Source organism: Carassius auratus, unplaced genomic scaffold, assembly GCF_003368295.1.
Source record: "Carassius auratus strain Wakin unplaced genomic scaffold, ASM336829v1 scaf_tig00216332, whole genome shotgun sequence".
Taxonomy (NCBI): Eukaryota; Metazoa; Chordata; class Actinopteri; order Cypriniformes; family Cyprinidae; genus Carassius; species Carassius auratus.
This window is the reverse complement of record NW_020528515.1, coordinates 732,097-755,745: the sequence shown is the minus strand read 5'-3', so window position 1 is coordinate 755,745 and position 23,649 is coordinate 732,097. Positions and strand designations below refer to the sequence as shown.

Sequence of the window (23,649 nt, the reverse complement as noted above, 5' to 3'; positions counted from 1 at the left end):
AAACTCAGATAAACAATAAAATGAATATTTAAGTTTTTTTTTTCTTGGAAATTTTTTTAACCTGAATTGTGAGAAAAAACCCCCCGTAAAAATACAAGAAAGAAATTCAAAACTGTGAGATGTAAACTTACAATTCCCAGAAGAAAAAAAATAATAATTTAATGGTTAACCAAGGGGAAAAATCTTAATTGTGAGGAGAAATTCGAAAGTCAGAATTCCAAGGGAAAAAGTCAGGACTCTGAATTGTGAGATGTGAACTCAGACTTCAGGGTAAAACGTCCAAATTTAAAAAATATAAATGTTTTATTCTGTGGCCGATTTAAGCTTCCATAAGACACAGAAAAAAAAAGAGACAAAAGACAAGAAGGAGTCTCACGTTGGCGTGGAGTGCCATCTGTCTCACGAGCAGCGGTAGATTGCGGTCAGAAACGATCTTCGCCACACTGGTGTCCACCAAACCCTCCAGATCTGAGAGAGGAGGAGGAGTTACAGCGTTACTGAACACACACACACTCGCACACACACACACACACACACACACACACACACACACACGCACACACGCACACACGCACACACGCACACACGCACACAGGCACACACACACACACACACACACACACACGCACACACACGCACACACACACACACACACATCTCTCTGAATCTAAGCGCTTGTTTCACCTTTCCGGCACTGCAGCGTCACCAGGTTACTCTCGTAGTCCAGAGGCTTTATAAGCACCTCCACGAAGTTGAACTGACCCTAAACAAAATATCATCATTTTAAAATGCTTTGTGGCAGAAACAGAAATGAGATGCATGTGGACTCTCTCTCACACACACACCTTGATGGTGCCGAGTTTGTACTCCTCTCCGGAGTCATTGTACACCACCACCACGAAGTCGTTCCCGATGTGGCGTTTCTTATTGCAGCAGCCCTTGTCGCTCTCGCGGTTCGGCATCAGTGTGGCTATGTGGAAGATCGCTGCAGAAGAACAAACACCAGAATTAACATCAGCTCTTTATGAACTTCACATAATAACACTCAAAGCCTGGCATAAATACATCATGTTTCACATATCTGACATATTCACAGGTGTGCTTTTATTTATTACGTTCTTCTAGGAACTTTCTTTTTGTTTTGTTAATAAATAGCTAGAAACAGTAATGTGACATTTACTAATGAAGCTCGTTGTAAAGTGTTAGCATTTTAACATGTAACAGTATAATGATTATTTAGATCAATGAAAGCTGTTGTTATTTGGGTTTTTTTTTTTTGGTGACCCTGATTCTGGCCTGACCTTGCATGATGTCATCGTGCCAGCAGTAGGTGAACTCTCCGTCGTCTCCGTACTGATCCAGTCCTCCCAGGAAGATCTGGTCGGGGTCGCAGTCCTTCAGGTGGATGAGTTTTCCCAGGCCGGTGAGGAACTGAGCGTAGCGGTTGGAGCCGTACTCGTTGGACAGGATGGACACCTCGTTATTGGCCTGGTCAACACAACACAACGGTCAATCACACAGCCTTCCAGCGAGCTCTGAAGCAGCAGAACGTGACTCTACCTGCCCGGCTCCTACAAACACCACGCCGATCTTATGAGTGTCGTACGGAGGCATCTGGTCCAGGACCTTAACGGCTCGATCGATCAGCTGGGGACAACATTCATGTGAAGACAATCAAGAGGCACATAGAAAGGGATTGGGTCAGTCTCAAAGAAAAACATACATCTACATCCAAATTATAGAATGAAAGTCAAAAAAAATATTTTTATTATTATTTGTATAAATAAATATCATTATTTTCCCTTTAAGATCTCATTACTGTAATGCAAACCATTCTGATGACTGTAATTCAGTCTGATCAAGTCCTATCCTACACAGTGATATTTTAGTACCATTGATATGCCATTATATATTTTTGTTAGTATTTTTAATTTATTTGTAAAATTTGTTTTGATTTTATAGTTTAACATTTTAGCATTTTTTTGTTGTTGTGTTTTTGTAATTTTTAAAGGTTTTTTTTAATTAGTTCTGTCAAACACTTAATCACCATTAATCACATCCAAAATAAAAGAATTGTTTACATTATGTGTGTGTGTATATATAAATAAACACACATTCATGTATATATTTAAGAAAAATGCTACATTTATATATCATATATATTTTTAAATATACACTGTATGTGTCTTATATATATATAATAAATATATAAATAATAAATAATAATTAATAAATAATTAATAAATATACACAGTATACACATATATTACGTAAACAAATATGTTTATTTTGGATGTGATTAAGAGTGATTAATTGTTTGGCCGCGCTATTTTTTTTAAATTTTAAATTAAAATAACCCTGACCCTATCCAGATTTTAAAACAAAAATCTGCATAAATTATAACAAATACTATTATAATGGATACATTAAACTGTTAAATTATATAAAACATCGCATATTATTTACATATATAAAATTTTTTATAAAATAATAACAATTATTAATATGGTTAGTTGCAGCAAAGATAAAGAATATTAAATAATAATAGGTATAGGTATTACTTTAATATTATTGTGTATTACTAGTATTTTACTAGTATTTTTAATACTGATAATAACCCTGATTTTTTTAACCATTTAACCAAAATGTGTATCAATTAATAAAAAGATAAATATAAAACAATTAAAAGTTTTTCTCTTTCCCTTTTTTAATTTGGTGTGACTTTAGATGTGAAGTATATGGGAGATGTGCCCAGTTATAAGAGAGATGGTGTCCTCACCTGAGTTTTGGGCAGCAGGAGGGGTTTGTTGGCTTCACTCCCAAAGAACGGAGAGTGATAGAGCTGCAGGAAGACGAAGCTTTCGACAGGAAGAAGAGGAGCAAAGGTCAGACTGAACCTCCACACAAACACACGCACACACTACAGTTAATGTCCCGCACAGTTTTCATCACGTGTCATCACACAGGAAACGATCACGGCTAAAGGTGAAGAAGTGTGGAGAGGATACGTGCTCGATCGGGAGAAGAAACACTCTCCAGACCTCATGAGACACATTAAACCTGCCCCAACACGACTTCAACTGAGGATACAAATCTGATCCGCATCTGTGTTTGCCGCATGGAAGACAGAAGCAGGACATTCATAACTCTGTGTTCCTCTGCAGAAACTACTCCTTTTACGTCTCTATTCATCCAGCAAGTGTATTGTGAGTGACAGAGCCCTCAATCCTTAATAGAAAGTAATTGCGGCTTTATCAAAACAGACATGCTTTTTATCGAACAGCAATTTAAACACAACTGCAAAAAGCATTGTGAGCTGTTTCAAGAGAAAGACAACAGCTCTTAGTGTCTGACAGAAGCCCATTAAACCAGACACATACGGAGGAGAAACCCGTTTGGGTAAACCCACGATGTTTTCCTGCGCTTCTGTCTATAAATAGTGAAAGTATCGATCGTGAACCGCACAGAGACAGATGGCAGTCATTTACACCTAATTCCAATTCAAGGCAACAATCTGAAGGCGCTCAACTCAGAAAGAGCCTCACTTCACAAAGTGAGTCGAGCGAGCGAAGGAGGCAGGATGATTTCATGTCAACAGAGGTGACAGATGATGACAGCAAGGGAAAAATGAGGCGTTACAGCCGTATCATTACTCTCCGTATAATGCTGAGCTTTTTCTAGAAAATAGAGCACTTGGGATCAAATGGATGCTGTTCAGAGACATTACAGGTGTGTTAACAATCACACTTTCCACCATCCATTACACAACGCTCGCCGATTATAGGGCTGAGCAATAAAACAATATATTTATGCCGAAAACGATGATAAGCTCTGGACATTTTTACCCTATGTGTATAAATCTAAAAGCAAAAATAAATCCAGCAACAGCTAGTCAGTGCTTGTCGCTAATAGGCTAACTATTATAAGGGTTTATCATTTCATTTCAGAAAAACTACTGTCAAAAACACACTCAGACTCAAAGCAAACCTGAAAGACTTCACGACAACCCGTCAAAATAAGAGACTGGTTTAACTTGAAGAAATTATGACAGAGTTAAATCGCTATTGTATAATAAAATGTAATTTTCAAGTAATAATGATAAGAATATCATACACCTTCTTCATTAATCTATACAGTGCTATTTATTGTGCAATGTTTTGTTGTAATTATCCTTTTATTTCATTACATTTTGAAAGACCGATTAAAAAATAAGTTGTATTAATTTGTTTAATTAGACACTTTTTTAATGATAAATTTGTAAATTAAATTAAATTAAATTAAATTAAATTAAATTAAATTAACCTATCAAGGTTTAACAAACATGTGGAAAGCTTTTCTTTTTCCATTATTGGTAAATTAAAATTGTAATATTGTAATATATGGTAAATAAATATTGTGTTGTTAATATCATTGGCCATGTCGCAAAGCCTTAATAGACTGTAAATAGTTGTAGTTTTGATAAGAACTGATACACCATTACACAGGAAGCTTTTCCCTTGCATTATTTTATACAAAATGTCCCATCGTCCACATCTTCATTATGAAAAACATCTGCTAAAAGTGAGATGCAATCAAAAGACATGTTTCCAAAAGACCTTGATGCAATGATAACATTTCTAGGGACTTTACGACGTGTGAGTAATAAATAATGAATCCTGGTTAGGAGCATGTTGTTCTCAAATGATGTTTATTGTGTTATTACTGAGGCCGATCTAGTATCAAATATGCAGATTTACTGCTCAAGAAACATTTATGATTATTATCAGGTTTTTTTAAATGATTCTTTGCTGAAATAAACGTTTAAAAGAACAGCATTTATTTGAAATACTAATATTTTGTATATGCATTTACGATCACTTTTGATCAATTTAATGCATAAAATAGTAAATCTTAACATGCTTGAAACTTTCAGTTTGCGTTCAGTGTAATTGCATGAAAAACAAACTTCCTGATGTGTATAAATGAAGGTAGAAAACGAGTTTGGCCGTCATGTTACCTGGGACTGAGTCCTGAGCTCTTCTCTGCGTTGGATGCTCCTCCGCGGTTGTGGTACGAGTCTCGGTCCATCTTCCTCTCCCTGCGGGACGAGGGTGCGGACACGGAGATGGTGTGTCCTCGGGGTCTGTGTCCGGCGGGAGACAGGGGTCCCGGCTGAGATGTGGGAAACTCCAGCCTCATCCTGGAGGTGGAGGACGAGGAGACGGAGACGCTGGCGCTGGACGGGCCGGCTGATGTTACGCTCTCTCCCGAGGTCTCTCTCTCGCCGGCCTGGACCGTGGGGATCCGGGAGCTCAGCAGGTCTCCGTCCGCGGCGCTCTGGACCGCAGCTTTGGTGAAGGCCTCGGGGAGAGTCTGCAGCTCCGGGGACGAGCTGGACTTGCTCAGGGTGGTGGCCTGAGATAATGAGACGTCTGCCTCCTGATGTCCCGGTGTGGAGAGACCCAGCGGAGGCTGATCAATGGGGATACCGCCCTCACTCACCTCCTCCAGAGTCGACTTCTCATCGTCCTGACTCGAGGTGGAGGACGACTGAGGAGAGGGACAGCAATCAGTCTGGCATTCATCAAATACAGTACCCTTTATGTCAATGTTTATATATATATATAAATATAAGTGTCAAATATATAAGTGTCATATATATAAGTGTCAAACAATTAATTGCAATTAATCTCATCCAAAATAGAAGTTATTGTTTATGTAATATACTGTATATTTGTGTACAGTGTATATTTATTGAAAATATTTACATTATAATTTATAATATATAAACGGGAACTAAAATGAACACTCGCCAAATTAAAGTTTATGCATATACAATATAGTTTATGTAAAGACTGTTTTAAAATAGCTTAAATAAAAAAAGTAACATTACTTTTAAGTTTACAAGAAAAGTTTTTCAAATAGCAGAAGTGACTTTGTTTTCCCGTTTATTCACTGACACTTCGTCACGGACACACGTTGATATTTTAAAGAAGTACTCTATAAATAAACTTTGATTTAATTTGACTTCACACTTTTAGTATGAAAGAGGCTTTAGAATAAAAAAAATAAAATAAATATAACGTTTTGTTATTAAAAGCAATAACACAAGCCCAGTCCAGGTGACAAAAAAGTAACACAAAAGTAGCATAATGCATTACTTTCCTTACAAAGTCACTTACACAATTACATCCTTTATTACAGAGTACCACAATACCGTAATGCATGACTGTTAACAGTGTTTTGTCTACTGTTGAGTGTGTTTGGTGTGGACTCCCTCACTCTGCTCAGTAAGCCGGCTGGGGTTGTAGCTGCGCTCATGAAGATGGGTTCAGACGCTACGCCCTCAAACTCCTCCAGCTCTCTGGACTCGGTCGCTCTGCTCCGTCCAGCTTCTTCCAACACAACCGAATCTGAGAGACAAGAAACCAGATGTCGTCTCATCACACTGTAGCAGAGGATACTTGTGATTAGTCTAGAGACTCTCCTACGGTCACTAACACATGCAGAGCCATCTGGAGACCAAACCTGCACAAACACACACACGCTGATCCAGTTGAAGCAGGTTCAATACAGATTTGACACTGAAAGGCTTTACAGAACATGCTTTTAAAGACCCAGTGAAATGGAGATGTGAGCTGATGTCTATATGTGTTAGATTTGAGGTCTGTATGCTAGCGCAGGGTCCGTCGAGCTCACAAAACAAACTGAAGCAGACATACACCGCTAAAACTCTCTCTCTGTCTGTCTGAAAAATAATGATAAAAACATTTACCAGCCCTTTAATATTTACATGTTTGTTCTGAGCTTCCTTAAAATGTTCTTTTGAATTAACTGACTTATTATCCTTCGGAATATCATGTAATTATAAAATATTATATTTAATTTAGTTGTTTTTTTAATTAAACTGACAGCACTAATATGAAGCTAAATATTGCTGTTTATTAATATAAATTTATATTTTGATGCAAATGCATAAAATTATGAAATTAACTGATAATGGTAATAACAATCATTTAAAGAAATTGAATTAATATTGAACATTTTAGCTACATCTGACTAATAATAGTAAGAATGGCTGGGTGATACAGTAAAAAAAAAAAAAAACTAAGACATTTAAGAATATTTCATATACATTTTAATACCTAAATAATATTAGATTTGTTTTCTGTAATTACAAAAATTACATAAAAATATTTTTTCACGAAGAAAATCCCTTTTTTTTTATTAGCCTTCAAAATGCATTAAATATTAATGCACAGATTAATTCAGTGCATTGCCAGATCATGCAATTCATATTTTTAACTGACTGAAAGGTCTAGTAATGCAGGCAAATACTGCTTTTATTATTATTATGCAGTATATGGTTATATTGTAAAATAAAAGTAATAACTGATATAATAATGATAATAATAATAATAATAATCTGACTAATATTTATTTTAATTTAGAAGAATAATTATAATTATGATTGCAAAACTACATTCTTTCAAAATTCATTACGACAGCAAAAAAGAAAAGAAAAAAAGCTTTTTGATTTGACAAAATATAAACTTTTTATCACCTATAAAAATACAATTTTCCTTGCACATTCATGTACATTTTAACCTAAAATATTGATCCTAAATACAGACCAGTTAACAGACAAGTTATGTCAAATACCTATATTCTGGATTTTAATAGAACGACTGAAACGTCTCAGCCCTTCAAAACCTTTTTTATCCACACTGTCCAGCTATAACATGCAGATCAAACTGAAAACATTAATAGAGAAAGATGCCTTTCAAGTCAAATTCACGGACGCAAGAAAAGTGTGAAGGGAAGTGAAAAGAGCTCCAGGAAAAGGAGAATCAGGAATCAATCCCATCTCTGTTTCTGTGTCGAGCTGAGCGCTGATTAGTTGCTTTGATCTGGATCGTTGAGTGTTAATGAAGACAGGAAGCTACAGAAACACTCTCGAGCGGCGCGTGTACGTGCTCAAAGCCACATACATATCTACCTGCCCACGATATACTCCTGTGTAACCTGCCGGGTGTTTCAGGGGAGCAGAGAGAGCCCAGAGCACCCACTGCAGCGACAAACCCAGACAAAACCAACACAGGCCAAGCCATCAACACCGCATGGACCCAGAGGAAACACACAGAAACAGTCAGAGAGAGTCAGGCTGACAGATGTGTAGAGCGCCTTCAAGAGGACTTTGGAGGACAAATGCTTTCGCTTTTTAATGTGTGGCACTGACATGCACTGTATGTTAGAGAGAGGTGACACGGCCAATAAGAGAAATAAAACATTCAAATGAAATATGATAATGAAAAAAAATACATCCAGAAATGTGTGATGTGCCCCAAAAAAGTGCACTTTAAACACCCGGATGATGCACTAAAATAACAGAAAAAATGTGTGGAATGTTGGACACTTGATGCACTCAACTGTTGCAGCTATATGTGTGTGTGTGTGTGTGTGTGTGTGTGTGTGTGCGCTCTTACATACTGTTTATATAAATATTCTAGGTAACATACAGCATTGAAACAGCATACTAGTTTTACCATTTCTGCCATGTAATAGTAAACGTAGTATGTTATTCTTAATTGAGCCTTTTTATCTCTTCGTTTGGACTATCATCCCTGCATACTACTAAGTATACCTGTTTTATTCAGCTGACATCCAGACATGATCTTGCACATAATTATTTTGCATATTTAAAGGTGTCACAGAATGCAAAAATCACTTTTATAAGGTGTTTTGAACACAGTTTTGTGGCCGCAGTATGTGAAAACAACCAGCCATTGTTTTATATGTCTCTTCACAGTCTCTTCACACGAGCAGTTCCAGACTATGATGTCATTGTCACAAATGGGCGGGACTTTCACCGACTCTCTCTGCCCTATTAGCATATACACAGCTCTGAGTGAGGAGCAGCGGTCCGCCAATACTGCTCTCTTGCTGTAGCTGCTGTAGAAACAATGTCAGCGCCAAAGAGCCAGTAAAAGTGTCATGTGTTGGGATGCACCAACGAACATAGGAGTCTCTATAGACCACTGAGGACACAGTGGTTAACTGTCATTTTCTAAGGAAATGTCCCCCCATAAATGGCTGCTCCGGGTGTGTGTTCATTGCTGTGTGTGTGCACTTTGGATGGGTTAAATGCAGAGCACGAATTCTGAGTGTGGGTCACCATACTTGGCTGAATGTCACGCAACTTTTTTCATTTTTAAACCTTTTAATCAATATTCCTGATTATACGTACATTAAGTAATGTTTATACCTGATTATACTTAACTAACATTTCCAATGCAGGACATTTACAGTATGGTATTAGTGCTTTATACATTATTAAGTAAAGGATCTTAATACTTAATCCAGAACATTATTTAATGATGTTAACTAATAAAGTTACCCTCCTTGTGGTCAAACTGCACAAGATCAACAAGCTATTTTGAAATAAACTTTTGCATACACACTCTGGAGACATCAGAGAACCATTTAAAATATGGTATCAATGCATTCTATGGCACCTTTAATATCCCTGATTGAGTAAAAATGTCTAAACTTTTGGAAAATAATTTGTGAATAATAATAAAAACAACAATAATGGTTATATAAAATAAGATAATGATTCATGTTATTCAGGGTTATCACAGTTAATAAAATTCAGGCATTTAAAAAAAATTATATTAAATGCAATATTAAAAAGTTAATATATATTTTTACACTTCTCATTTAACATTTATTTTTAGCAATTAATTAATAAAACTGAGAAAACAACAACAAAAAATTATTTCAAAATGTAAAACCTTAACTAAAATTCGTAATATATTTGGAAATTCTGTGCATACAAAAATAAAAATGCTATATTTGCAGGAAAAGCTCTGCTACAGAACTGTATAAACAGTGTGAAGTAATAAAGCATGGTAGTATGCTACTCTCAGACTCAGCTGCAGTACTTCGCTCGCAACATTTCTCCTCTATAAACTCCAAGAACATTAGCTGAAACAGTGCTGTTTTGAGAGCCGGCAGCTCACCGGTGTTGGAGCGCTGGATGGGACAGGGCCTGCCCTGCGGCTGGGGCACAGGGGCCTCGCTCTGGGGCTCCTTCACCCCGTCCATGGCCATCAGCACACTGGACAGCTCCTGCAGCGGGACGTTCCCCAGCTCAGACGAGAAGGGACTCGGCGGGTTCTCCAGACACATCAGCCAGCTGGTGTTCCCTGAGAGCAGATTTACAGAGCACGCTTTAAAACATGATCCATGACTCAAACTAATCAGAGGAAACAAATATATTACAGAAAATAGAAAATATTTTCAGAATCCATTTTGTTTGGTGTATCTTCAAAACATCACACGGTGACACATAACGGTTGTTAAGAAAACAAATGAATCTGATTATTAAGACTGTCACAAGTAACTGGTTGATTATCCGAGCAGTTACTAAAGTAATCAAATAATTATACTTATTTTTTTAGTAATAAAAGTAGGAATAAGTGAACACTAGCCTTAAAAATTTCTTTAAATACATATATAATAGCAATGAGGCAATAATATTAGTTCAAATAAAGTATCAAAAGCAAGTAATAATGTAGTTTTAGTGAACAAAACTGTTAAAATACATAAGATAATGTAAACAATAGAGCTATGTATATTACGCATTATAACAAATTCATGCATTAGATTGTTTTTACACTTCACAGTGTGATCTACTCCTTGTTTAATATTGAGTACACAACATTTGTAACATATGTTTTGTTTTTATATCATTTATTTTTTTATTTGACTTTTGAATCATAAAATCGGACTAAAACCAGATCTGAGGAGGCTACGTTACGTGTAAAATGCTTGAAAACAAAAATCAAGAAGACAAACAGGTTACAATGTGTGATGTCACTTCCTACCCAGAGAGGAAGCCTTTGGCTGTTCGGAAACAAATACTTGGATAAGGATAAAGTACAATTATTTTACATTTTATATCAATATATAAATTTAACTGTATTACATTTATATGCATTTATTAATAAAATATATAAAATGTACAACAAACACTTTAATTTTAACCTTACTTTTATTTTACAGTACTGATAACTTGATTGACTTGAGTACTTTATTATTAGCCTATTATTTGGCTTTTGACTGTTTCTCATAATATAAAGTGAACCAAACTGAACTCAACTCAAAGAAAGACAGCAAAAGAGAGAGATTACAAAAAAAAGAAGAAGAAATATAAAACATAGAAAAAATGGTTCTAAGTAGACATGAGAAAGAAAGACATGCACAAATAGTGACAAGACCACAACAGCAACACAGTGAAATCCTCAGGAACCGCACTGAAAAAGCATCTTGTCACGTGTTATTCTTCAAGAAGTGAAGCACTCAAGGACACGTCGCAATTAATGCACAAAAAAATACAAATCTGCTAAATGCTCCCGAGCTATTCTTCATTTAGAGGCAGATGGAGGAGAAAAGCTGAGGAAAATGTGGCCCGTGGGCACGGCAGGTCTGAGTCAAACTATTATGAAGCTTTGGAAATGGCATGGCATGCCCTGCGGGACGCAAGATCACTCATGCGCCTCTCAAACGCCCTTGGAATGGAGTTATGATGATTTAATTTTAGTGCCTGCACAAATGTGTCATAATTGAGAGCGAGAGGGTGATAATTGCGGCCCGGGACGAGGTTAGGAGGTAAGTCTGTGTGGTACCTGAGGGTCTGCGGATGAAGATCTCGGCCCAGCCCTGCGTCAGCACGGGCACAAACTCGGCCAGGCTGGACTTGTCTTTGAGCGGCGCTGAGGACTGTGATGTGGAGGACGCCGAGTGCTCATCCACTCCTCTCTGGGACCCCAGCACCTCCAGCGGGGGTCCCGGCGGGGGCAGAGGGCCGCTGTACTCCCCCTCAGGAGACGCCACCAGAGGACTGAGACTCTGAGCCGGCCCGGCCCGCAGAGCGTGACCACCTGCACAGAGGAACCACGAGGGCCTTCTAGTGACTTCACCATCTTGACCATCATTATTTGTTAAAATGTAAAATTCAATCATTTTATTTCCTTTTTTATTAGTACTACTACTTTTAGTTTTATAAGACTTTTATTATTTAGTTTTAAGTATTGCATATCATTATGTACTAATATATTACATATCTTGAATTAGTTTTTATTTGTATAATTTCCACATTTAATTTAATTTTTTAGAATTTAGTTTCTGCTATTTTTTAATTCATTTCGATTCTATTATATATTTTTCTTTAGTTATTTTAGCACTTTAAGGTCAAATAAAAATGAGAAATGTTAGTTGTTTTGTATATTTTATGTCAGTTAACATTTGTTTTATTTTGGGTAACAAAAATGGTTTTATGGTTCAGTTCATTTTAGCTGCAATTGTTATAATAACTCTACTTTTTACCAGACCATTTATTTTAAAGTAACATGCATTTAAGGATTATTCACAAAAAAAAAAAAAAAAAAAGTAACTACATTTTGATTTCATGCTTTAGTTTGAATTCATGATTCTTGTATGTTGAACAGAGCAGTGTTACTTTAATACTATGTACTATTATAGTTTTCATTCATGTTTTGAACTAGCTTTTATTTTTATATATTTCAGGTTATTGTTATTAGTTTTGATTTTAATATTTTTATTTATTTAGTTTTAGACATGTTGGTATTTTAAACTTAAAATTAATTTCAGTTTAATGTCAAATTTTGTTTTGGGTGTGGGTGTGTCTGTGTGTGTGTGTGTGCGTGTCTGTGTGTGTGTGTGTGTGCGTGTGTGTGTGTGTGCGTGTGTGTGTGCGTGTGTGTGTCACCTGATATGGAGCGGACGCGGGTGCGAGTGCTGCTGCTGATCTGCTGGCCCGACTGTGACTCCAGTTTGGCAGGAGCCTCTTTCGTCTGTCGGGTGTGTAAGGACGGGTCAGACCTGCAGAACATGTGTGTACTGTCTTTATATTGAGACTCAGAGCAGTGAACACAGACACATGAAGCTCTTCCTCTTCCTGTCTCTATCCATCCATCTATCATCTATATATCCATGTTCTATCCATCCATCCATCAATTCATCTATCTATCTATCTATCTATCCATCTATCCATCTATCCATCGATCTATCTTCTGCCATGTTTGTAGTTTTTTTTACGTGTTATATTAGTGTTTGTAGTTCTGGATAGAATCCTTCACCAAAGCGCAGTGGATTGTGGGTAATATTGGCCATCAGAGTGTGCATGGCATACACTTTTCAGCAACCTCTGCTTTGGGACACACTTATTCTAATCTCACACACTATTTAAGATGGACAATATGAACATTGGGACTCATTTTATAAACATGCTAGCACATTCTAATTCATGTTAGCAATGTGCTAAAACGTTAGCCCATAGCACTAGCATGACTGGTTGGTGCCATCTTTGTTGTAACGATTGTAACCTGGTCATTTCTCCTCCTCCGGGCTTCTCTGCCATGTCCAGACCCAGAAGGGCTTGGGTTCGAGAGCCACCGCTGGTCGTAATGGTGATCAACTTATTCCCAACCAGCCAAGTCATACTGGGGCCACCGGACAACAGGAACTCTGCGATGGGAGACCTGAGAGAGGAAGAGTTCACAAGCACATCAATCATCGTATTTAGTGTCACTGTGAGAGAGCCATCCATCTCTCACAGGGACCAAACAACAGGCTGAATAAGGACATCAGCTGATAAAACAACTACTATAAGAGCGACAGAAAAGGAAGTTTGCTCTGGAACATAAGGGGAATCGATGCAGCGTTCAGCGGCCTGCATTCATCACTCACTGTTGAGATGGAAGACTAGTATTATTTAAAGCTTTGCAAACAGACACCGAACAAAAGGATGACGGTCAAGCGATTACAGTTCTAGCTGAAAGTGTGTAAACCAGCCTAAAATGAAAGAAAGAGAAACAGCAGCTCTGCACACATGCTCAATGCTTTTACTCCTTTAGCTGACTCTTTATTTCAAAGTGACTGACAAACGAAAAGTCTTATGGGAGAACAGCTTTGGTGCATTTTTCCTAAAAAACTGGTCAGTGAGGTCTACTGGCATAAATGACTTATTATTATTATTATGTATTGTTTTAGTACTGTATCGTACTAGTTTTCATAAATTATAAATGTTTATTTTTAAAACATGATACAAAAGTACACAATTATTTATGGTTTCATTTTTTAAAGCAGGGCAATTAATCTTTTTTTTTTTGTAATTGCACTTTAAAAAATAAATAAAAATAAAACATGACTCACAGTTTCAGTTTAAAGTAGGCAATTATTATTATAAATGTTTATTATTTTATTTTAAATTAACATCAATCATAAACAATGCTACTATAACAATACTGTAAATATTATTATGGTTTAGTTTTTTTGGAAAAATACAAATACTTATTACTAATTGCTTCCGTTTAACTTATTAATTTACAATTATCAATTTCATGTATTATTATTAAGTGCAATTACTACTATTTTACATGACATGATGTAGTACATTTTTTTATTTTATCTTCAGTTACTGTCTTTTCTAATCAAATATTGAATTGCAAATTCTGCAGATTTGATAGCGATTAATAGGATCTGAACAAACACGCTACTAATGTGACTGAAAGAGGGCTGTGAGTGTAGCAGAGCTGTGGCGTGTGGTTTGTGGTGAGCACCTCTTGGGCAGCGCAGAGAAGTTGGAGAAGACGTATCGAGCCATCATGTCCAGACAGGTCTCCGTCAGCTCCAGATGGACCGTCTTCAGCGCGTCGTCCGCCTGCATCACTGCGTTCTCGTCAGCCGAGCCCAGGCTGCAGGTGGTGCTGGACGTCTGCATCCTGCACAGGACGGGGTCAGGGGTCACACACAGGTACAGGAGAGGTCACCAGGTCAAAGAGTGCTCTGAGACCTCAGCTAGTCTCTGACACCATGTCCTAACCACAACTTTGAACCACTGACTGATTCAGATTCAGATTCATTTGATTCTGAGTCATCGGATTCAGATTCATTTGATTCTGAGTCATCGGATTCAGATTCATTTGATTTGGAGTCATCTGATTCTGACGGTTAGTGATATTTATCAGTCGTCACGGCTGGTTAGGACACAGTGTGCAGCTAGAGATGAGAGTGTGTGAGTGTGTTTGTGAAGATGTAATAAATCGGATTCAGATGCTGATTGAAGCGGGAGTGGCCCTTTTAAACACACACACACACACACACACACACACACACACACACACACTTAAAACAGATGCTTACTCCTTTATGAATCAAATCAGAGATACTGTGCAAGTTCATCTTTGCTTAAAGGAATAGTTACCCCAAAAAACTCACTCTCTAGTGTTTTTGTTATCTAAAACTATTAAAAGTAGTTTTTGGTTTTAATGGAAATAAAGCTGAAGTAAAAATGACATTTAAATATTAGATAAAACTGCATCTGAAATATAATATAAATGGAGGTACTACAATTAGCTGAAGTAATAAAACTAAAACTGATTTTTTAAATGTAAATCTAAACAGAAATATTAGAGAAAAAGAAAAATATCCAAATCTTAAATGAAAACTGTCACTCTCAAATCATTTTAAAGCATATTAATATTTCTTCATTAAAACACAAAATCAGCTTAAAAAAAAAAAAGCTAACATTTTCTTCAAGTAGTCCATATGACTCGTGTGCAATATTTAAGAAGTAATATGTCATATTTTTTGGGAAGGAACAGAGCAGGATTATTATTGTTGACTATAAAAAGTAGTTTGGGTTAGCTGTTATAAAGCTGAAAATATACTGTATATATACAAATATTAGATAAAAACTGTAGAAAACTGAAACTGAAGAACTGAGAAAAACTAAAACTCAACTAAAACTATAAATCAGTTAAACCTTAATAATAATAATAATAATAATAATATGAAATTAAAAACACTACCCAAAACAACTGTAGCACATAAAATCATTACTTACATAAACTTTTTTTAATGAAAAACTGAAAATATAAAAAATAAAAGCTAATTTACTAAATTACTAAAAATAGAGATAACACTGGAACAGACGGTAGACTGTAGACTTCATTAACTCTTGAGTCAATCCTGAGCCAATGATTCCTTGATCTGTTTTGTTTAGTAAAAGTTTTTCTTGGTTCTCTTTTAGTGACACAAAACTGGGACTGACAAACCTTGAGCAGGAGAGAAAGTAAGAGAGAGCATGGCAAACACACACACCTAGAAAAGTTCATCTGCCAGCTTGCGATCCACACACACACACACACACACACACACACACACACACGCATCTGTGGAGAGCCGTGTGATTATCCAGGTGATGGCATTAATCTAAGGCAGCCATCAGCATCCTGCCCTTCTGTAACCATGGCAACCGCATCCCCGGGGAAATCAGCAGAGCCCACATCATCTCCATACACTAAGACCACACACACACACACACACACACCAATCCACGTGAACACACACCGCTGCCAACGCCACTGAGCTAAAGCACTTCTGACTGCGACATCCACTCTCTGACCTGAGAAACTTCTCATTAACACCACACACGCACGCACGCACGCACAAACACACACACACACACACGCAAGGAATGCTACAGTGCTTGAAATCATGTGTGTGTTTACTTTACTGTGTAACAAGATGCAACATTTTACCTGCTGGATGATAAAAGATTGAAGAAATTGTCATAAATATCAGATGCCCTACACAAAACACATGATGATTTCAAAAATAAACTTAAAATGAAAAAATTAAAAACTAATAAATAAATAAATAATAAAATTATATATATATATATATATATATATATATATATATATATATATATATATATATATAAATAATAAAATTATATATATATATACAGTCTTGTTCAAAATAATAGCAGTACAATGTGACTAACCAGAATAATCAAGGTTTTTCGTATATTTTTTTATTGCTACGTGGCAAACAAGTTACCAGTAGGTTCAGTAGATTCTCAGAAAACAAATGAGACCCAGCATTCATGATATGCACGCTCTTAAGGCTGTGCAATTGGGCAATTAGTTGAATTAGTTGAAAGGGGTGTGTTCAAAAAAATAGCAGTGTGGCATTCAATCACTGAGGTCATCAATTTTGTGAAGAAACAGGTGTGAATCAGGTGGCCCCTATTTAAGGATGAAGCCAACACTTGTTGAACATGCATTTGAAAGCTGAGGAAAATGGGTCGTTCAAGACATTGTTCAGAAGAACAGCGTACTTTGATTAAAAAGTTGATTAGAGAGGGGAAAACCTATAAAGAGGTGCAAAAAATGATAGGCTGTTCAGCTAAAATGATCTCCAATGCCTTAAAATGGAGAGCAAAACCAGAGAGACGTGGAAGAAAACGGAAGACAACCATCAAAATGGATAGAAGAATAACCAGAATGGCAAAGGCTCAGCCAATGATCACCTCCAGGATGATCAAAGACAGTCTGGAGTTACCTGTAAGTACTGTGACAGTTAGAAGACGTCTGTGTGAAGCTAATCTATTTTCAAGAATCCCCCGCAAAGTCCCTCTGTTAAAAAAAAGGCATGTGCAGAAGAGGTTACAATTTGCCAAAGAACACATCAACTGGCCTAAAGAGAAATGGAGGAACATTTTGTGGACTGATGAGAGTAAAATTGTTCTTTTTGGGTCCAAGGGCCACAGGCAGTTTGTGAGACGACCCCCAAACTCTGAATTCAAGCCACAGTACACAGTGAAGACAGTGAAGCATGGAGGTGCAAGCATCATGATATGGGCATGTTTCTCCTACTATGGTGTTGGGCCTATTTATCGCATACCAGGGATCATGGATCAGTTTGCATATGTTAAAATACTTGAAGAGGTCATGTTGCCCTATGCTGAAGAGGACATGCCCTTGAAATGGTTGTTTCAACAAGACAATGACCCAAAACACACTAGTAAACGGGCAAAGTCTTGGTTCCAAACCAACACAATTAATGTTATGGAGTGGCCAGCCCAATCTCCAGACCTTAATCCAATTGAGAACTTGTGGGGTGATATCAAAAATGCTGTTTCTGAAGCAAAACCAAGAAATGTGAATGAATTGTGGAATGTTGTTAAAGAATCATGGAGTGGAATAACAGCTGAGAGGTGCCACAAGTTGGTTGACTCCATGCCACACAGATGTCAAGCAGTTTTAAAAAACTGTGGTCATACAACTAAATATTAGTTTAGTGATTCACAGGATTGCTAAATCCCAGAAAAAAAAAAATGTTTGTACAAAATAGTTTTGAGTTTGTACAGTCAAAGGTAGACACTGCTATTTTTTTGAACACACCCCTTTCAACTAATTCAACTAATTGCCCAATTGCACAGCCTTAAGAGCGTGCATATCATGAATGCTGGGTCTTGTTTGTTTTCTGACAATCTACTGAACCTACTGGTAACTTGTTTGCCACATAGCAATAAAAAATATACTAAAAACCTTGATTATTCTGGTTAGTCACATTGTACTGCTATTATTTTGAACAAGACTGTATATATATATATATATATATATATGAAAAAAATCTAATAAAATAATATCTATACATATTATTTTATTTTTTTCATGGATAGAGATTATCAATTTATGAAAATATTATTTAAAATGTTTTTTTCAGTCTTTACTGTAAGGGTTATTATAAAGTCAGAACAAAAGCCAGTTGATGTAATAAAAGATATATACTTTTAAAAAAAACGAATAATTGTCTCAGTTGGTCTAATATCTTTAGTTAAAAATATAAAATAAAATAAAAAAGTAAAATTAAAATTAAATATCAAATGAAAACAATACTTTAAAAATACAAAAATAACCTTCTTGGGAGACTCCCATTAAATTACTGTTTTCGACAAAATAATATACACAGTGAATACATATTATGAGCTAAAACTACCCAGAACACTCCAGGAATATCAAAGCAAACGCATCTGCATTATCTTACATTATAACACTAGTAACATGTTAGCAAGCGCTCTGAATCATGAGGACAATTACACATCTGGCACTGCACTTCTACGTACATCTGAGGTGTGAAAAAACAAACTGATCTACGCATGAGCATGCAATCAACAAAAGCCCATTTTCATTTCATCTCACCGGGGGACAAGGGCTGAATGTGGATGATACGAGCGCGTGTGGACAAACACAGACAAAAGACAGAAGCATCTACTGCAGAAAGTCAGTGTGACCCTCGTCATCGGATGCTTCATAAACCAACACAAACCTGTCTCAATAACAACTATATTCTGTCTTCATAACACCTCACAAGAGATGACACACTCATACAAAAACATATTACTTTAGGTTCCAGTCCCTCCCTGGACTTTCTGCTCACTCCACTATACTATTTAATAAAAGGGGAAAATTATTTATTTAAACAAAATGTATTTAAAAAAAAAAAAAAAAATCTAAACATTAACGTGTAATTTTTGTATTTACCTAAATTTAAATTATAATTAAATTTTTCTATTAACCATATTTTTTACTTCTATATACACCTTTAATTATGTACTTTTTTTGTTTACTTTATATTAATACAAAAAAAAATTTTACTAATATAATTCAACTCTAGTATAATTTTCTCTAATATAAATTAATATGAAATAACACCTACTTATAAGTCATTTACAAATGACATTCACATTTTAAGTTAATTTAACTATTAAATCATTTAATTTTTCACTGTTACTGCAATGCAATTCAATACAGTAATACGGGAAAGCAATTCATTTAATACAAATTAATAAAAGAATCACTTACTTTCCTTTTTGTACATTAAACATGTTTAACAGAAATTCCAGCAGTGCATTTTTGCATTTAAACCCTAAGAGTGAATGAACCTGTGCGCTTCCACTGAAAGAAGGGGCAAAGTTATTTTCTGTAGCGATGGACAAATGCTGTCGATAGAGAGAAGTTAATTCTGGAGCATTCCTTCAGCTGCTTCGCTCAAGGGCACACCGGGATCGATCCAACAACCTGAGCTTTAACCACCACACCACACCCAATCACTCCAGCGTCTGTCAACAGGGTCATCCAGCACACGCACACACACACACACACACACAGGGAGTCCCAGTTTGTGTCTTTACATCTGATCATTCAGTAATTCTTCAGCTGAAGCAGATACCTCTCAAATTCTGTTTGCATGTTAAATGCACACAATTTTAAATATTTCAATCAAAATTAGCATAAAATGTCCATTACGTCTCTGAATCCTGGGGTTCCAGTACAGCTGATCATAACACCACCTTTTATGAAATTTTTCATTTCATCTAAACCAGTTGATCTTTTCCAAAAGGCACATTTCGATCATAAACATCTTTTCACTGCCTTGTCACACGGAGAAAATGTTTCACTGTTCACCGGCTCTTCACATGCACATCAAGCCCTCAATCATCTCTATCAGCTGCAGTCAGATGATGGCTGATGTCTGTGGAATAATAAACGATGTGGTTTGGCGATGCACTTTCTTCTCTATTGATGCATTAAGCTGAACATGAATGTGTGGAATAGTGACTGGAGTACAAATCACCACTGGATTGCAACTGAGCAATTAATATTAGATTTTCTTTAGAGGAGAAAAAAAAACACTTTTTATGAGTTTCGAAGAAATTTCAGACCCCAAATGTGAAGCAGTACATATTCCTTTAACACAGGAAGAGTCAAACTGCTTGTGATTTAGATCAAGTCCAGCATTATTAGCTTGCTTTTTAAATCATAACGAGCGATCTTGGAGTTACCCAAACAAAAGCCCTTGGCACATAAATACTTCAGGCAATTAGTAAACCGATGGCAGGGTAATTAGCAGACATGCTAGCTCATAAAACAAATATGCCGTGTGAAGTCCCTTTGCTCGCTAATAGCGGACGCTTTATTCATTAACATCCTGTAACTTGGAGGCACTGAACTGATTAATAGGTTTTATGGTAATTAGATGCACTGGGTTAATAAACCACTGACATCTGAGGGCAGATAGTACTGGAGATCTCATCTGATGCTCGGCTGTCATCTGCTGGTTGTGTGCCACACTGCAGTTTGCTAATGAGTTCAGGAGCACATGGAGATTAGACTACATATTTATGCAAATGAAAACAAAGCTGTGAGGGGAAAACAACAGAATGTATTTTGCTGAATGGAAAAAGCACAATGGTGTTTTACACAAGAAAGAAATTCATATGGGTTTGAAATGATATCAGGTAAGTATAAGCCCTGAAAAAAACACTTTTTATTGGGTCGAAAGCAAACCATGGATGAACAGCATTTGAAGAGGGTGTCAGTGAAACATTTTCAGCGTGTTCGCAGCATATTATTGTGTGAATTTTTGTTCATGATACAAAATGCAGTATGATATAAAACATGGATGGATACTGTACCTGGATCATGGGTAAAAAGTGTGTGGAAATGATGTGAATAAGTGAAGGTTAAAACAGGCTCAGACAGGCAGCAGGATGAGCAAGTGGAGTGCGCCCCCTAGTGTTTGGGAGCTGAATTACTGCCGTCTATCTCATTCAACAAACAGCAAAGACAGAGAAGCTAGTCATTTGAATGTGTAAACACATCCTTTAATTGCGCATGCTTCCTGTGTGCAGTACAGAGCCCCTAAAGAGACATGGAGATGGAAAAAATGGGATGGGAAAATATTATTTTTCAAAGCATTTGGATGTGCTTTTGTTTGCAAATGCTAATTTGCCAGATTTTTCAGAGGAACGCAAAAGTTCTGAAAGAGAATGCAAAGTTTGTTGGTGATACACAAAAGATTTTACAAGAGAATGCAAAAGCATTGACATATAATGCATAGTTTCTCTGGGGACCGCGAACATTTACGAGGGAATGCTTTGTGTTTAAATGCAATGTTTCTCTCGCAAAAGTATTGTGTTCCCCTAAGAAATTTTGTGTTAGCTTGCAAAAGCATTGAAATATTTTTCCTCCCACCTCATGAATGTTTTACGATCGTGCATATTTATTTACAGTTTTGAGTGATTACGCGAAAGTGTTTTACAAGAAAATGGAAAAGTTTTGCCAAGTATATTGAGGGAATGCAAATGTTTTTCTACTAGAGAATGTAAAAGTATTGAAATATAACGTATATAAAGTTTTGGGGAAAACAGTAAAATATAATGCAATGTTTGGGTGAACGCAAATGTCTTACAAGAGAATATAAAAGTTTTACAAGCGGATGCAAAAAAAAAAAATTCGCGCAGAAGTTCTGAAATAGAATTTTTCCTCTAATCTCATATTATTCATCATAAATTATTTTTTTCTGGAGATAAAGCAAAAGTTTTTACAAGAGAATGTAAAAGTTTTGCAAGATAATGCAAAGTTTCTTGAGGAACGCTAGATTTTTGTGAGAGAATGTAAAAGTTTTGCGAGAAAGCACGAAAGCACTGAAATAAAACTTTTTGCGAGAGAACGCACAAGGACTGATATATAACACGATGTTTCTCAAGTGAATGCAAAGTTTCTTGGGGGAACACAAAAGTTCTGCAGGAAAACGCAAAAACACTTGTCTTCTTTTTTTCCATCACCATGTCCCTTTAGGGGCTCCGTACTAATTTGCTCATGAAAAAAAAAAAAAAACACCATCACAAACGGCACAATAAGCATGATAAAAGCAAATACCAAACGGGGTTAGGCTGAAATAAAAACAGATGCTCCGAGGCTCAGCGCATGCAGTTCGACATCACCGTAAAATGACAAAACCCTCCTCCAGCATGCACCCTTTCCTTCCCAATCAGAATTAGCCCAAACCAGATGTTCACGCCCACCCCGCATCGGCAAGACAACGCCCCACCCACGAATGCCCAAGCCCCGCCCACCGTCCCTGCATACAGAAAAGATAAAAGCAGGGATATCAATCGGTTGTTGAGTTTTGAGGTGACCAAAAATGCTCTACCTGCGCACCGCATGCTCGGACACACTGATGCTTCGGGAGCGGAAGGCGTCCATGGCCGACAGATCTTTCAGGTCTTTAACGGGAGAGTTTGCGCTGGGGCCTTGCTTCGCCACTTTGGTCGTCCGCAAACTGCCCCGAGGGCAAACGAGGTCAGGTGTGCGTCAGCATAACGTCGTGACCAGGGAGGGTTGGGGAGAATTTGGGGCATTTTAACCATGTCAGCATGGGTGGATGGGGGAGTGCGATTGGTTGTGGAGTGTCACGAAAGGGGCCAGCGACCAATCACAGGTGACGGATCCCAGGTGTGGGCACCCCCCCAAACCACGCCCACCACGCATGGCCCAATCAGAGGAGGGGGGAGGGGTCAAATAAGGAAGTGAAAGGAAAACAAAGTAACTTGGTCAGCAGCGCACACTGAGAACCAGTAAACAGGGACGACACTCAAAAAACAATAAGAAAACAAAAGGAGGAAACAGAAAACTGGAAGGAGAAACAGCATCAAAAAGATCAACAGACACTTAACAAGGCATAAAGTAAGCAATATACTGTCAGCATTCTACCAAAGGAATGAAAGAGGAGAAAATAAATGAAAAACTCATCAGAGAGAGCACAAACACATGGTACAGGGAAGAAAAAAAGCATTCAGACACTGCTATGATCATTATACTGGAAATTAATATTAATAGGAAAACAGTGATATGATTGTGTGTATGTGTGTGTGATTTAATACAGCAAACACAACACAAATGAATGACCGGATGGAGTTAAACTAGAATCTGGAACAGAGAATGAAAG

At 36.9% G+C, this 23,649-nt stretch overlaps 1 protein-coding gene across 3 annotated transcripts in view; it reads right to left on the bottom strand.

Moving 5' to 3' along the window:
- Positions 1 to 23,649, bottom strand: part of LOC113097610 (tuberin-like) — a 38,621-nt gene that overhangs the window by 2,416 nt on the left and 12,556 nt on the right. Inside the window, exons 26-40 of one of the 3 annotated variants that reach the window (XM_026262874.1) lie at positions 22,855 to 22,983; positions 14,625 to 14,786; positions 13,389 to 13,544; positions 12,773 to 12,885; positions 11,670 to 11,924; positions 10,002 to 10,187; positions 7,979 to 8,047; positions 6,262 to 6,392; positions 4,997 to 5,529; positions 2,780 to 2,858; positions 1,561 to 1,647; positions 1,302 to 1,488; positions 846 to 985; positions 685 to 763; positions 377 to 468 (exon numbers count right to left, since the gene is read on the bottom strand). In XM_026262874.1, the coding sequence (XP_026118659.1) occupies positions 377 to 468; positions 685 to 763; positions 846 to 985; positions 1,302 to 1,488; positions 1,561 to 1,647; positions 2,780 to 2,858; positions 4,997 to 5,529; positions 6,262 to 6,392; positions 7,979 to 8,047; positions 10,002 to 10,187; positions 11,670 to 11,924; positions 12,773 to 12,885; positions 13,389 to 13,544; positions 14,625 to 14,786; positions 22,855 to 22,983 (2,398 nt within the window). The remainder of the gene's footprint in view (positions 1 to 376; positions 469 to 684; positions 764 to 845; positions 986 to 1,301; positions 1,489 to 1,560; positions 1,648 to 2,779; positions 2,859 to 4,996; positions 5,530 to 6,261; positions 6,393 to 7,978; positions 8,048 to 10,001; positions 10,188 to 11,669; positions 11,925 to 12,772; positions 12,886 to 13,388; positions 13,545 to 14,624; positions 14,787 to 22,854; positions 22,984 to 23,649) is intronic. The other 2 variants (XM_026262875.1, XM_026262876.1) reach the window with 2 other exon arrangements.